Here is a 15,404-nt window from a genome sequence, read left to right as displayed (position 1 = left end):
GTGCGGGGAGACACAGGCCCCAGGGGGTCTAAATGACCAGCCCGCCTGCCATACTCATTTGCAGTCATATCTCTGGCTTTGAGAAGACAAGCCTGAAGTTATTAGATTGGAACCTGAACTGGGGTCTAAACATAAAGATGTGGAAGATATAAAGATATAGAAGCCCCTCCAGGATTACTGTCCCAGTCTCTGTACTCTGGGCAGGCTTGCCTTTGGTGATGGGACAGTGCCTGGAGTTGTCTTCAGCCCCTCTGCCAATGATGGGGAGGGGAACTGTAATTTGTATATTAACTTGCATTTATTAGCATCTTAGTGCTAAGCTAAGATTTTGGGACACAGAATTAAAACACCTGCAAGATTTGTCCTTGTGGTGCTACCAGTTTAAAGGGGCAAGCGCACAAATCATTGAAAATAGAGAACTATATGGGCATGAAAGAATTATAAGGACCGATTCAAAAATAGTGTGGAAGAGCAGGAAGAGTTCTAGTTTGTAGGAATGAGTCTGCATGGTTCTGTGTGCCCGGTATGTGTGGATGTTAGACACTGAGAGAAACAGTGATCACCAATCAATCAACACATACTTATTGATCCCCAGCCGATGTCGAGACACTGTTCTAGGCCCTGGAAATGCGAAGAAACTCCTCAGGGAGCTCTTGGCCCAGTAGGATATGGAGTTGTGCAGATGATGTGATAGGTTCTACGTTGACTGTATGAATACGATTTTATGAGAGTGTAGTGCAGAAAGAGGTACCTTCTGCAGAGTTCAGTAGCTGCAGATACTGTCTTTAAGGTCATTCATGCAGTTTGATTCTTGGCCTTGTCGTTTAACTGCTGTTTGACCTTAGGAAGTTACTTAAGCTTTTGTTTTCCTAAACTGTAAAATAGGGATGATAATACCTAATTTGGATGGTTAAAGATTAATATGTGTAAAGCACTTAGCAAAAAAATATCAGCTATTATTCTCGTAGTCGGAGTAACCAAGGAAGCAGAAGGTAGCATTGGAGCTGATCCTCTCAGGATGGCTAAGATTTCAGCCAAGTCCAGAACCTGGCTGGGATGGGGGCTGAATGAAGAACTTCAGGCAGAGAGAATGAAATGAACAGTGGGCCACACACCGGCTGAAAACCTACTACGTGCTAGAAGCTTGAGATCCAAAGATGATTAAGACCTATTATTGGCAGGGTGAGGTGGCTCACACCTGTAATCCTAGCACTCTGGGAGGCCAAGGCGGGAGGATCGGATTGCTTGAGCTGAGGTGTTTGAGACCAGCCTGAGCAAGAGCGAGACCCCGTCTCTACTAAAAATAGAAAAATTAGCTGGGCTTCATGACACATGCCTGAGCTACTTGGGAGGTTGAGGCAGGAGGATTACTTGAGCGCAGGAGTTTGAGGTTGCAGTGAGTTATGGTGACGCCACTGCACTCTACCTGGGGCCACAGAGAGAAACTGTCTCAAAAAAAAAAAAGACCTATTCTCAGAGAGGAAAATAGAAAATAGACTTTTAATGTACAATCAGTTTACATAATAGGAAAGCAGCAGAGGGTAAAGATAGAATGGCAAATTTATTTGTTTCATAAATATTTCCTGGGTATCCACCATGTACCAGGCACTTGTGCTGGGAAATGGAAGTAAGGGGTTTGCCTGCCCACCATACCCACTTGCTAGCTCTGCGTTTGAGAAGACAAACATAAACTTACTACATCTGAACCTGAACTCGGGTCTAAAGACATAGAAGCCCCTCCAGGGATGCTGGAGGTGAGGGACACAGGTAACTATGGAGACATGATGGCAAGGTGAAAAAGAACCAATCTGAATGATTACTGAATGGGAAGAGAGCTGTCCATGGCCCATATGAAGCTCAAGGTGGAGCCTTCCTTATTTTTTTTTTTTTTTAGACAGAGTCTCACTCTGTCACCCGGGCTAGAGTGCCGTGGTGTCAGCCTAGCTCACAGCAACCTCAAACTCCTGGGCTCAAGCAATCCTCCTGCCTCAGCCTCCCGAGTAGCTGGGACTACAGGTGTGCGCTACCACGCCCGACTAATTTTTTCTATTTGTGGTAGAGATGGGGTCTCACTCTTGCTCAGGCTGGTCTCCAACTCCTGAGCTCAAGCAATCCTCCCGCCTCCTAGGATTACAGGCGTGAGCCACCACGCCCACCCTGGAGCCTTCTTTTGTTCAACTAAACAGACCCGAAACCTCCTCATATGAATGACTTGCCATGATTTGTTGCAGTCAATAAGCATGTACATGGATAATATTGTCACTGTTAATTCATGTCAACTCTACACTTAACACAATGACCAGTGAAGAGCTTTTTCTGCAGGGTAATGTGTTAATATGAACAATGCTTTAAATATCCGACTTCCTTTGACTCAGTAATTCTCCTTAGAGAAATTAAGCCCAAAGAAATGGTTGGACAAGTGCACAATGATATTAATAGCACCACAAACATGTTCATCCCAGCTCAGCATTGTTTATCATAGGGAAGATTAGGAATCAACGTAAATACTAAGCATCTATAAAAATGATGATGTAGATGGGCATTTATAATCATAGAAAGATGTACAGAACATATGCAGTGACAAAAGCAGGTTTCCTAACAAAGTTATAATGTTGCCTTATTTTTATAAATATTTACAGTATGTATACCTTTATATATGCATAGGAAAATGCATATATAAAAATGGGGTTATATCAGTGATATTAGATTTAAATTTCTTTAATTTGCATTTCATAGTTTTTCTATGAGAACACGTGTTGGTTGTATAATAAATAGATGGATAAACATATTGGGGTTTTTCTTAGTTTTGTCTTTTTTTAGAGACAGGGTCTAGCTCTGTAACCCAGGCTGGAGCAGAGTGGCATGATCATAGCTTGCTGTAACCTCGAACTCGTGGGTGCAAGTGATCCTCCTGCCTCAACCTCCCGAGTAGCTGGGAATAAAGGCATGCACCACCACACCAGCTAATTAAAAATTTTTTTTTGTGGAGACGGAGACTCAATATGTTCCCCAGGCGGGTCTTGAACTCCTGGCCTCAAGTGATCCTCCCACTTTGGCCTCCCAAAGTACTGAGATTACAGGCATGAGCCACTGAGCCCAGCTCATACGTGTTATTTTCTTGAAGGCTGTTGAGCAACTCAGGACAGAGCTGATCAGAGTCTGAACCCAGCATAGGAAAGTGGAGGGTGTGGAGAAAGGGGTCTCGTTTTTCTGACGGATAGGCAAAACTTGGAAACCAATTGGATATACTTGTGGAGAGTGAGAATGGGATGAGTTCAGAGGTATTTTTGTTTTATTTTGGAGACAGGATCTGGCTCTGTCGCCCAGGCTGGATTGCAGTGGTGCAGTCATAGCTCTCACTCTAACCTCGAATTCCTAAGCTCAAGCAATCCTCCTGCCTCACCTGCCTGAGTAGCTGGGACTATAGGCGCTGGCCACCATGGCTGGCTAATTAAAAAAAAACTTTTCTTAGAGAAGGGGTCTTTCTACATTGCCCAGGCTGGTCTCAAACTCCTGGCCTCAAGTGATCCTCCAGCCTTGGCCTCCCAAAGTGCTAGGATTACAGTCGTGAGCCACCATGCCCGGCCCAGAGTTTTAACTAAGCCATAGGACTGCTCAGCCTGATGAGAAATGCAGGAGGAAGGGCTGCGGTGGAGTGGGGAGAGAGATAATTGGCCCTTCCCTTTGCTTATTTCTAAGCACTCTGTTTGTCCTCCTGCACTTTTAGCACGAATGCTGTGTGTCACACTTACTTGTGGCTGTCTCTCTCCTCAGACAGCTGCAACTGTGACTTGATTCACCCTGTCTGGATGCTCAGCAACTAATCAAGAAGAGTGGTCATGCGATTTGAGCTGGTGGCATTGTCACACTCCATAGCTCTTGTAATGGTATTAAGTAGCATTTGGTGTGAGCTCATCTCATATCCTAGGAGCTTTATGTGTATTAACCCAGCAGTTCCCAACCTTTTTGGCACCAGGAACCGGTTTCCTGGAAGACAATTTTTCCACAGACGGAGGGGGTATGGTTTCAGGATGAGTCAAACTCATTACATTTATTGTGCAGTCAAACCGCTCTGCTAATGAGAATCTGTGTTTGCAGCCGCTCCCCAGCGCTAGCATCACCGCCTCAGCTCCACACAGATCGTCAGGCATTAGAGTCTCATGAGGAGCGCAGCCTGGATCCCTCCATGGCCGTTTGCAGCAGGGCCCTGCTCCTGTGAGAATCTAGCGCTGCTGCTGATCTGACGGGACGCGGGGCTCCGGGGGCGATGCCAGCGGTGGGGAGCGGCTGCACATACAGACGAGCTCTGCTCTCGCACCCGATGCTCGCCTCCTGCTGCGCGGCCTGGTTCCTAGCGGGCCTCGGACCAGGACCTGTAACAGGTACTGGACTGTGTCCTGGGGATTGGGGACTGCAGTATTAACCCATATAATCTTTTTTTTAATTATTTTATTTTTTTTTAAAGTCAGTCAAATTTAGCAGTGGGGGGGTTGTATACCCATATAATCTTCATTATGACCCTATGATGTAGAGTTATTAATGGTGCCATTTAACAGATGAAGAAGCTGAATCACAGAGAACATAGAAGTTACAGTAAAATGCCCCAAATCACACAGCTCTATTTTTCTTTCTTTCTTTTTTTTTTTTTTTTGAGACAGGGTCTTTCTCTGTCACCTGGAGTAGAGTGCAGTGGCATCATAGCTCGCTACAACCTCACATTGCTGGGCTCAAGCGATCTTCCTGACTCAGCCTCTGTAGTAGCTGGGACTACAGACACTTGCCACCACAGCTAATTTTTCTATGTTTTGGAGAGATGCGGTCTCACTCTGGCTCAGGCTTGTCTTGAACTCCTAGCCTCAAGCAATCCTCCTGCCTCTGCCTCCCGGAGTGCTAGGATTACAGGCACGAGCCACTGTGCCCGGCCTACACAGCTTTTAATGACTATATATTTCTATAATCACATGTACTTTGCAAAACCTCTGTGACTTCAGCATGCCAGGTGCTTCCAATGCATCTGATGGACGAGGAAAGAAAGGCCCAGAGAAGCAACTCTTCTAAGGTTAAAGGAGGGTGAACAGTACCAGACGTGAGGTTGAAGTCAGGATAAGATATACACATGGCAATGTGAATGGATCTCAAAAAATAATGCTGAATGAAAAAATTAACTGAATGACCATTTGTATAAATGTTGTTCATGTACATTAAAATGTACCTGCTGTACATTACATTTTTCGAAATGCATACAAACCAAAAAAAGTACACGCTGAGCACATTAGAGTGGCTGCCTTAGGGCAGGAAGGGGGAAGGAGTGGACCGTGGGGCTGTGTTAGTCTGCTTGGGGCTGCCGTAAGAGAATGCCACAGACCAGGTGGCTTAAACAATAGATATTTATTTTTTCACAGTTCTGGAGACTGGAGCCACCAAGATCGAGGTGTCTGCAGGGTTGGTGTCTGGTGAGGTCCCTCTCCTTGGGTTGCAGATGGCTGCCTTCTTGCTGTGTCTTCACATGGCCTTTCCTCTGTGCACGCGCACACACAGACAAAGATGGTGTCTTTTCCTTTTTTCTTTGTTTTAGAGGGAGTCTCCCTATGTTTCCCAGGCTGGCCTCAAACTCCTGGGCTCAAGGGATCCTCCTGGGCTCATGTAGCAGGGATTTCAAGCACATGGTATCTTTTCCTCTCCTTATAAGGACACTAGTCCTATTGGATTAGGGCCCCACCCATATGACTTTATTTAATGTTAATTACCTCCTTAATAGAGGTTAGAGCTTCAACATATGAGTTTTGAGGGGTACACAATTCAGTCCATAACAGGGGCTAAAAGGGAAATAATAAAACCAAAAGAAGTAGAGAAAGAAAATGGGGTTGGAGAGGTAGGCAGGACCCAGATCAAGCAGGGCCTTGTAGGCCATGGTAAGGAGACCCAGAAAGGTTAATTTACATACCCAAGGTCATCCAGCTCATAAATGCTAAAGCCAGGGTTTGTATATATAACTGATTGACTCCAAAGCCCATGTCATCTCAAACCACTCTGAGTCCTGGTAACAAAGCTGAAATGTGTGTATTTCATTTTACCATGAGGAAAGCGGAGTTCAGAGAAGTCAAATGACTTGCCCAAGGTCACACAGTAAGTGGTAGAGGTGAGGTTTGGTGGGTTCTTTCTGACTCCGAAGCAAGGCTATTTTTCATATGTTCTGCAGCCTCCCAGCGTTTGTGTCTGACTCACTTTGTTTACTCATTCTTTCATGCATTCATGCATCTAGCATATTATTTATTGGCACCTTCTTTGTGCCAGGCCCTGTACAAGACACTGGAGATATAGAAATTAAGACAACGTGGTCCCTGTCCTCAGAGAGCTCAGCCAGGAGCAGAAGACAGCCAGGTGAGCAGATGTGGGCACTGGAGGGGCCTGGGAAAGGTGTGGGGAGTCTAAAGGAGGGCGAATACTCTGCCTGGGGTAGTTGGGGAAGATATCACAGAGAAGGCAGAGCCCTTTGAATCAAATCCTTCAGGACGAAGAGGAGTTCAGCTGGTACAGAAAAAGGAAAAGCTCAGTGTAGTCAGAGAGCTAAGGATGTTTGGACCAGTGAGAGATGGGGTGATGAGGCCGGCTGGGGGAGGCTTTGGCAGTCAGAGAAGAATTCGGAATTTGATTCTGAGTCACTGGGGAGTCCCTGAAGTGTTTTGAGCAGGGGAGTTCCTTGGATAGGATTCTGAAGGAAGGTCTCTGGCAGTGATAGCCAAAGACCTGGAGTCCTTTTAAGGATCCATTGAATCCACCGTATGAGCTGAAAATTGATGGCCTCTCCTACCCCCAATCCCATTATGGCTTTTGGTCCACTTAGACCTTGGGAACTTTTTTTTTTTTTTTTTTACCATCTCATTAAAGCCTTTGTCTCACCTGCTAAAGAGAGTGGCCTGCTTCCTTCCTCTCTGCCCTTACCCCACCTCTCACCACAGTGATAGGCTACAGAGGGGCTTGGAATAGAGGTATGTGGAGAATGGAGGGGTTAGAGCTTCCCACAAGGGTGGACGGGCAAAGGGATACAGGCGGTGGGAATCCCAGGTGTTCTTGATCTTGGCTTTCCCCACCTTTCTGGGCCCGGGCCAGCCTAGCATCTCAGCTCCCTACACGCCCGCCCCCTTGTTTGCCGCGCTCAGCTTCCTGTCCCGCCAGAGGAAGTGGGCAGCATAGCAGGTGCGGCAACAGCTGGCGGAGCCATGGTGAGTCCTTATGCCCAGGAACCCAGGCATCTCGGCCCCCAGGCCCCTGTTCCTGGGGTCCCCAGGTCGACCCACAGTAGGCTGACTTTTCTTAGTCCCTGAGCTAGGAAAAGTGATACCGGGGGCCCTGCCTGCCACTTCCAACAACCTCATATTGTCCACCCCCCACTAACAGGACAAGGAGTATGTGGGTTTCGCCGCCCTCCCCAATCAGCTGCACCGCAAGTCTGTCAAGAAGGGGTTTGACTTCACACTTATGGTGGCAGGTCTGGGGGTTTTGCAGAGGGGACTGGGGAGGGGGTGTGCTCAAGAGACCCTGGAGGTCCCCTCACCTGACCTGTTGGGCCTGTCCCGTCCACAGGGGAGTCAGGCCTGGGGAAATCCACCCTCATCAACAGCCTGTTCCTCACCAACCTCTATGAGGATCGGCAGGTGCCAGACGCCAGTGGTAAGACCCTCCCCCCCCTCCAGGCACTGCCCTCTGCCCCTCCCCATGTCCCCAGGCTGCACTTGTCCTTTCCATCTGGGAATTCAGGCAGCTCACTCACTGCTTTTCTCTGGGACTGTTTCCTCCCCTGAGAAATGGGTGGGATTAACTGTGATACTGAGAAGGGAAATTAGTCCTGCTGCAGACCCCTCCCCAGCTCCCTGACCTCTCCCCGTCCCCATAGCTCGCTTGACACAAACGCTGACCATTGAGCGCCGGGGCGTGGAGATCGAGGAGGGGGGTATCAAGGTGAAGCTCACCCTGGTGGACACGCCTGGCTTTGGGGACTCAGTGGACTGCTCGGACTGGTGAGGAGGGGAGGGGATGGAGGCTGAGCCTCTCAACATGGCTACTCTGTGGAGACCAAGGGTCAGTTGCAGGGCTGGTCTGTCCTGGCTCCCTATCCCAAAAGGCGGTGCTCTGCTTCCAAGATGCTCTGTGCTTCTTGCTGTCTCCCCTATGCCCCCACCAGTCTCCCTTGATGTCTTTGGTTGGAACCAAAGAAATTCCTTCCCACTCCCACAGTCCTGGCTAGCCTTGCCCAGTCCCTGTGGCCCTGATCTCTGACGACATGCCCTCTCCTCACACCCCAGCTGGCTGCCCGTGGTGCGCTTCATCGAGGAGCAATTTGAGCAGTACCTTAGGGATGAGAGTGGCCTCAACCGGAAGAACATCCAGGATTCCCGAGTCCACTGCTGCCTCTACTTCATCTCACCCTTCGGCCGGGGGTCGGGGAGCCCCCTGGGGGTTGGGGCATTTGGGGAGGGATGGGGGTCTCTGCGCCCTGGGGCTGGGTGCTGACCGATCCCTGAATGCAGGCTCCGGCCCCTAGATGTGGCCTTCCTCCGGGCAGTACACGAGAAAGTCAACATCATCCCGGTCATCGGCAAAGCAGATGCCCTGATGCCTAAGGAAACTCAGGCCCTCAAGCAGAAGGTAGGTGGTGGCCTCTGACCTTTGGCCCCAAGTGAGGCCAAAAGTTATGACCAAACCTGATTTTAGCTTTGACTTCTTTGATCTTGGGGTGGCCTTTTGGGAGCATGATGTGCCAGCTAGACTGTGGGAGAAAGTGTCTGAGGAAGACAGGTAGTAAGCTGCCAGAGGTAGCCATGTCTCTGAAGGCTCGGAATAGGGTGTGCATGCAGCCCCTGGGGTAGACGCTGGGCTGAGGCCTGTCTGGAGGGCAGGGGCAAAGACACAAGGACATCATGGCCTCCCTTTGGCCCCAGGATGCTGATGCCCCACACCACAGTGTCTTCAGAGCCTTCTCCCACTGTTCCTGCTGCCTTCTCTCCTGGTGTCTTAATGGGTGCCCATCTTAGAATCTTGTCTTGGTTCCGCACCATCTGTGTCTCTGAGATTTTGTTTTCAGTCATCCTTCATGTCTGTCTGTCACCGTCTGTCTTTCATGTCTTCCTCTCTGTCTCTGACCACCCAGTATCTCTGTGTCTCGCCGGCTCTGGCCATGTGTCTGTCTGTCATCATGGCCTCTGTGTTTCACACTGTCTCTATATCTCTCCTCTGAGATCCGGGACCAGTTGAGAGAGGAGGAGATCAACATCTACCAGTTCCCGGAATGTGACTCTGATGAAGATGAAGACTTCAAGAGGCAGGATGCGCAGATGAAGGTGTGAGAGGCAAAGGAGGAAGGGGCAGAGAAGCAGAGGTGGTTGTGGAGGTTGAATCTGAGAAAGAGGTTTCTGCCCATGAGGGGCCAACAGTGACCCCTGACCCCCGCCTTCTAGGAAAGCATCCCATTTGCAGTGGTGGGTTCCTGCGAGGTGGTGAGGGACGGCGGGAACCGACCGATGAGGGGACGCCGCTACTCCTGGGGTACTGTGGAGGGTAAGACCAGCAGGGAAGCTCATGCTGCCCCAAGTCAACAGCACCCAGCATGTGAAGGGGGGTGGGCTCTGGGACTGGGGGCGGGTCATAGGAGCCAAAAGATGGGTTCTTGGGCCGCAGAGTGCGACCCCTCCACTAGGGTGGCGGCAGGACTCCCCGCAGACCCGACACCATGGGTGGGGTTGGACCCAAAGCTCCCTGACGCTCGCTGGTCCGCCCCCCAGTGGAGAACCCACATCACTGCGATTTTCTGAATCTGCGACGAATGCTGGTGCAGACACACCTGCAGGACTTGAAAGAGGTGACGCACGATGTGCTCTATGAGGGCTACCGGGCCCGCTGTCTACAGAGCCTGGCCAGGCCTGGGGCTCGTGATCGAGCCAGCCGCAGGTGAGAGCAGGAGCCAACTGTCCGGGCGCTTCCAAGGCCCCGCCCCCACCCGTGACCCCGCCTCCCGGGCCCGGTCCTCACCCTGCGTGACCTCGCCTTCACCACCCAGACCTCTCTCCCAGACTTTCTCCACCCTTTTTGTCTCCGTCCCTAACCCCCACAACCCCAGGTCCTTTTCTTGATCCCTGTCCCCTTCCCACTACCCCCCAGTAAGCTTTCCCGCCAGAGCGCCACAGAGATCCCGCTGCCCATGCTGCCTCTGGCTGAGACGGAGAAGCTGATCCGTGAGAAAGACGAAGAGGTGAGCAAGCACCTCGCTTTCCCCCGACCAATGCCTCAGGTCCTTTTCGAGGTCCCTCTCTGGCCTCGCCCTGTCCCATGGCTTGCAATCTCGCCCCGCACAGCTGCGCCGCATGCAAGAGATGCTGGAGAAGATGCAGGCCCAGATGCAGCAGAGCCAGGCTCCGGGCGAGCAGTCGGACGCTCTCTGAGGCCCGGCCCCGCCTCAGTCCGTCCCGGGTCCAGTCCCCGCGCCCCAGCCGCCGGCCGCCCTTGCCCGGGTCCGTGCGGGCCCTGCCGCCGCGCGCTTCTACCCGTGCCTGAGTTGTACTCCGGCCCGCCCGCCCTCCGCCCACTTCACCCCCGGCCGCTCCTGTCCAGGTCGCCCCTCTAAACCCCAGCTCTGTCTTCAATAAAAACCGAGCTTCCCTGAGGCCACGCGAGTCTGCCCCTAACTAGGGGGGACCGGCGGCCGGCGTAGCGCGTTCCTGCGTTCGCGGGCGCTCCCCGCCCGCCCCCGGCCCTCCCGCACAAACAGGGCGGCGCGCGCCGGTAAGAAACAAAGACCAGCTGAATTTTATTGGGAGTCAGGTGGGGGTCGGACTGGCCGCAAGCATGGGCCAGTTGAGGCCTGAGAGGACCTCCTACTCCTGGTCCTTGGCGTCGCCATGCGTGATGACGTAGCAGATGTTCTTGTAGTCTACGTTGCCGCCCACGTCGGGAGGGAAGGCCGCCCACATGTTCTTGATCTGTGGGTAGACGCGGGGACAGCTACCGGCCTTTAAGCTCCTCTCCCCACCCTCCCTCCCGTCGCTTCTCCCGGCCCCTCCCCCACTCACCTCCGCCGGGGTGAAGCGGTCACACTGAGTGGTAAGCAGCTCCTCCAGGCTGGAGAGGTGACATGGGGAGTTGAGATTGGGTTCATGCTTCCTTTCCACCCCCTCCCACCTCATCCCCGTTGCTACCTCTAACGTCCCCTGGAAACCAGGGTCACTCTAGAGCCCTCATTGGCTTTCTAAGCGCTCTGGCCTCTTGGCCCCCCCCCCCCCACCCATATATGTGAAAATGCAATCCTACCGCCCATTTTCTAACTTCTCCCTCACCTCTGGCAGTGCCTAACCCTTGGTTGGAATTTAAGGAGGCTTTCTGTGTGGGAACACCTGGCGGGCACTTACAACTGCTTCTTGATGGTGCCTTTCCCGTCGGGGTCCAGGACTTTGAAGGCTCCAGTGATCACATCCTCAGGGTCAGCACCTGGGGGGGGTCAGAGGGCACATGAGACTTAAGGGCCCCTGCAGGGTCTGGGAAGAGGCAGCTGAAGGCTTGGACCCAGGACACTTCACTCACCCTTGAGCTTCTCCCCGAACATGGTCAGGAAGACGGTGAAGTTGATGGGACCACTGGCTTCCTTCATCATGGCATCGAGCTCCTCATTCTTCACATTGAGGCGGCCTGGAGGGGGTTGGGGGAAGCATGGGCTAGAGCAGCTCCTTGGGCCAGGCTGTGCTTCCCATAAATTCAGATCATTCCATCCGTTTTTCAGATGGGTACACTGAATTCCCTAGACTTTGCAGCTTTGAATATTTATAGATGGGGTGGGGGCTCACCCATGGCTGCAAAGGTGTCCCGAAGGTCCTCCTTGTCGATAATGCCATCACGGTTCTGGTCGATTACTGTGAAGGCCTGTGGAGGGCAGGGGTGGCGAGGGGGTTAGGTCCCCCATGGCCAGGGTTCACTCGGCATCCCTACCCCAGCCAAATCAGATGCTGGCCCCCAGCCAGCTGTCCTCTCCCACCCCAAGCAGGGAGGGGAGGAAAGAATTCTAAATCCTTCTCCTCCTTCCAAACAGGTGCACATTCCACGAAGGGGGCCAGGGGGAGGGGCAGAAGGGGTGCCTTTGGTCAGTCTTCAGTCTTCCCTCTCCCCTTACTCACCTCCTTGAACTCCTGGATCTGAGTCTGGTCAAACATGGAGAAGACACTGGAGCTTCCGCCTTCTGCTGCTGCCCTTCTCTTGGCCTTCTTGGGTGCCTGGGGGGTGAGGGTTGGGCAAAGGTGTCCATGGGCCAGTCCCTACACCTATCTGGGGGCAACGGATTAGATTTAGCATTCTTTAACTCCCTTCTTCTTTCTTTTGTTAGAGACAGGGTCTCATTCTGTCATCCAGGCTGGAGTGCAGTGGCCCAATCAGAACTCACTGTAACCTCGAATTCCTGGGCTTAAGCAATCCTCCTACCCAGCCTCCTGAGCAGCTGGGACTATAGGCATCTGCCACCATGCCTGGCTAATTTTTAAATTTTTTGTAGAGACAGGGTCTTGCTATGTTGTCCAGGCTTTTAAGACCCTTCTAAAGCAACTCTTCTGGCCTGGGCCTCCTACTCCTTGGGACCTCTTTGCTGAGGGGGTTTGCTTTGGTTGCATTTCCCAAATTCCCACAGTGGCTCCTGTGTCCCCATCCCTCCATCCTACCCAACAGATGGACACTTCCCTTCTCAGTACCCTGAGCCTGCCTCTCCTGAGCCCTACATTTGCTGTGACCCTGATCCACTCATTTGCCCTGTCTGAACCTCTACTTTCTCATTTATTAAATGGAGTGGGAATCCTTGTCTGACTGGTCGCAGAGGACTTTAGGAAGTTGGAGTATAAGAAGGGATGGAGCAGGCTTTGAGAGGAACTGGAGTAGATTAGGGACTGTGAGTGGAGAGTTGGGGTAGATTATGTTTGGTTGGGTCCTTTAGCCATTACTCTGTCTTTATCTTGATTAGTGATGCCAAGAAAGTGAGGAGTCACCTCTTTACCTTTTGTTGGACTGGGAACCAGCCACTTTCTCTCAAAGGGTGAGGCTGCCCTGAAGTCTAGGGGATCTGGGCAGGGGTTGGAGGTTTCTCACTTACCATGTCTTCTGTCTCCTGGGGGCAAGGCAGTGGCTCTGGCTGGAAAGAGGCAGAGAGTCAGCCTGGGGCAGTCCCTCTGAGGTTATATAGTCTTGCCCCAGGGAGCCCTTAACATACCAGGGTAACCTTAGCCCTGCAAGTGCCCACCCCAGATACCAAAATAGCCCGGCTCAGGGCCTCTCCTTTCTTGGAGGGCCCAAAGCAGCTGGAGCCCAGGGAGGGAGGGAGGAGGGTGTGGGTCCTAGGATGCATGTCTCAGTGGGGCCTAGGCAGGAAGGGATGTTCTTTCTCCCAAAAGGGGGCTGGAATATGCCAGGGTTCAGAGGACACCCAAGCCAAGGCACAGTTCTTGGAGAGAGATGAATGAGGGGCCTGTGTCCCTAGTGGGGTAGGCCCAGATTTAAACCTAATGAACATTTATTGAGCACCTACAGCATGCCAGGTGCTGGGCTGGGCTTTGTGGATGCACTTTGGCAAACACAGTTCCCCCACACGGTGGAGTTTACAGTCAAGTGTGTGTATGCATGGGGGTAGTGGCCGAGCTTAAAGGTGGGAGAGAGCCATCTGTGGAGGCTGGGGGATCAGGAGGGTCTCCTATACCCCCTCAAAGAGAGGGGGGATTTTGTGAGGGAAGATGCTCTGTGATCTTGGGCTTTGTGCTTCAACTCCACTGGGCCTTGGTTTCCCCTCTATAAAGTGGAGATGTAATTCCCATCCCACAGAATTTGCATTATAATTAATAATTATGTCCTGCCTTGCTGCAGCTTACAGGCTAGCCATAGAGACAGGAATGAATGCAGAAAATGATGTACCAGCTGGGCAGAGCCCAGAAGTAGAGGGCACAGAAGCCTTGTCTAGGGGTATGCAGCTGGCTTCCTGAAGGCCAGTAGAAGTGAGCAGGTGAAGGTGGAGGAGGGGCAGGCACAGGCAAAGGCCTGGAGAGTGAAGGATCAGAGGTGTTCAGGTGTCCAGAATCGTGATGGGGCTGGAGCAGAGGATGCAAGGGGCTGGTGACCAGACCCTAGAGGGCCCTCAATGCAGGCTGAGGGAAGAGACCCTGGGGAAAACTTGGAAAGGTTTGAAGCAGGAGAATGACATGGTATAGTATGAGTCTAGAATCATTTTTCTCAGTACCGGTGTGGAGGCTGAAACTCAGAGGAAGGGAAGCAAAGACAGCAAGAGGGAACCTAGCTGGCTGCCTCCTTGTAGGGGGCTGGGATAGTCAGTGACTTCTCTTTATTCTGGGAAAGAACCCGCTTAGCTGACTGTGTGACTTTGAGGTCCCCTCTCCTATTCCTCTGGGGCCCCAGTGCCCTCCATGCAGTAGAAGTCTGGGGAAATCGTGGCTGAGGAAGCCCTAGGTTGGCAAGGACACCCATCTCCTCCTCCTCCTGCTCCCTCTAGGACCTGATGTCCTCAGCAAGGTGCCTTCTCCCTTCCCCCTCCTCCAGCCCCATGCCAATGCCTTTAAGACATTTTCCTTTCTGGGCATTGGGGGGCCTAGCCACCTGTCGTCTCTAAGAAGACAGAAGGAGCCACCCTAAACTTAGCAGCTGCCCTTGGCCTCCTGCACCGGCCCCTCCCTGCCTCAGATGACAGCTGCCTTGCCTTATACGGTTACCATGGGGGTCCAGGCCAGGGAGGAGCCCACTTATTACTGGGTTCTGGGAGGGGAGGAGGACTCCAAAAAGGGGAATGGGAGGAGTGCTCAGAAAGCTTAGGTCAAGTGGAAGGTGAGGAGAAGGAGATCAGACACTGAATGGGAGTTCAGAGGCTTTGAGTCTGAGTCAGGAGTGAGGAGCCTCAGAGAATTCAGAAACCAAGGAGGAACTGGGAAGTTGGGAGCTAGATCTGCCTGGAATTCCAAGATAGTGGGTACTATATGGAAATTGGGGCCCTCTAATCCTAGGGCTCAGGAGAATGAGGGTCAGAGAAAGAAGGGGGTGTTTAGAAGTTGGAAGGTTGGTGTTCATGTCAGGTCTGTATGTTTGTGGACTAAGGGCAACCCGGGGAGCTCATGAGATTGGGGTATGGGTTCTTAGCAGAAAATGAGGAGCATAGAGAGATGTGGCTATGAGGGGAGAGGGGTTGATGGGACTGGGGTCCTAGTTCCCGAGAAGAATAGGAACACAGATATGGGGTGTTCCTGTTATGTGGGATTTGGGGCTTGGGATTCCCATTAGAAGTCATGTGGGGACTTAAAGGAATTGGAGTCTGGGTCGTGGGAAGGAGCTCAGATAGATGGGAGCTGAGGAGAGGGACTTGGGGCTTGGGATTCCTGCAGGAA

The 15,404-nt window shown here is 52.0% G+C and overlaps 2 protein-coding genes across 3 annotated transcripts; one reads left to right on the top strand and one right to left on the bottom strand.

The window, feature by feature from the left end:
* Positions 1-6,328: 6,328 nt before the first annotated feature.
* SEPTIN1 (septin 1) lies at positions 6,329-10,656 on the top strand. Of its 2 annotated transcripts, none has more exons than XM_069485798.1 (11): positions 6,329-6,381; positions 7,399-7,489; positions 7,585-7,671; positions 7,895-8,018; positions 8,304-8,438; positions 8,529-8,646; positions 9,237-9,338; positions 9,456-9,555; positions 9,780-9,945; positions 10,156-10,246; positions 10,350-10,656. In XM_069485798.1, the coding sequence occupies exons 2-11, from the start codon at positions 7,480-7,482 to the stop codon at positions 10,434-10,436; spliced, it is 1,020 nt and encodes a 339-aa protein (XP_069341899.1). In that variant the 5' UTR covers positions 6,329-6,381; positions 7,399-7,479; the 3' UTR covers positions 10,437-10,656. The 2 variants fall into 2 exon arrangements, with proteins under 2 accessions (XP_069341899.1, XP_069341898.1); XM_069485797.1 differs by lacking the exon at positions 6,329-6,381 and adding an exon at positions 7,194-7,223.
* Positions 10,657-10,777: 121 nt separating this feature from the next.
* On the bottom strand, positions 10,778-13,176 carry MYL11 (myosin light chain 11). The gene is made up of 7 exons (XM_069486096.1): positions 13,118-13,176; positions 12,159-12,254; positions 11,832-11,907; positions 11,572-11,676; positions 11,400-11,478; positions 11,064-11,112; positions 10,778-10,973 (listed from the first exon to the last, which is right to left on the bottom strand). The coding sequence occupies exons 1-7, from the start codon at positions 13,118-13,120 to the stop codon at positions 10,869-10,871; spliced, it is 513 nt and encodes a 170-aa protein (XP_069342197.1). The 5' UTR covers positions 13,121-13,176; the 3' UTR covers positions 10,778-10,868.
* Between the last annotated feature and the right edge of the window lie 2,228 nt (positions 13,177-15,404).

The sequence above is a fragment of the Eulemur rufifrons genome, chromosome 14, assembly GCF_041146395.1.
Source record: "Eulemur rufifrons isolate Redbay chromosome 14, OSU_ERuf_1, whole genome shotgun sequence".
NCBI lineage: Eukaryota > Metazoa > Chordata > Mammalia > Primates > Lemuridae > Eulemur > Eulemur rufifrons.
The sequence above is the reverse complement of the archived record's forward strand: the minus strand, read 5'-3'. Positions and strand labels throughout refer to the sequence as shown.

Excerpts from the sequence above, each read along its gene's own strand:
- SEPTIN1 (XM_069485797.1), top strand. Across the intron at positions 8,647-9,236 it reads CTCAGGCCCTCAAGCAGAAG|ATCCGGGACCAGTTGAGAGA; the intron begins GTAGGTGGTGGC and ends CTCTCCTCTGAG. Across the intron at positions 9,946-10,155 it reads CGTGATCGAGCCAGCCGCAG|TAAGCTTTCCCGCCAGAGCG; the intron begins GTGAGAGCAGGA and ends ACTACCCCCCAG.
- MYL11 (XM_069486096.1), bottom strand. Across the intron at positions 11,908-12,158 it reads AGATCCAGGAGTTCAAGGAG|GCCTTCACAGTAATCGACCA; the intron begins GTGAGTAAGGGG and ends TGCCCTCCACAG. Across the intron at positions 11,479-11,571 it reads GTTCGGGGAGAAGCTCAAGG|GTGCTGACCCTGAGGATGTG; the intron begins GTGAGTGAAGTG and ends GACCCCCCCCAG.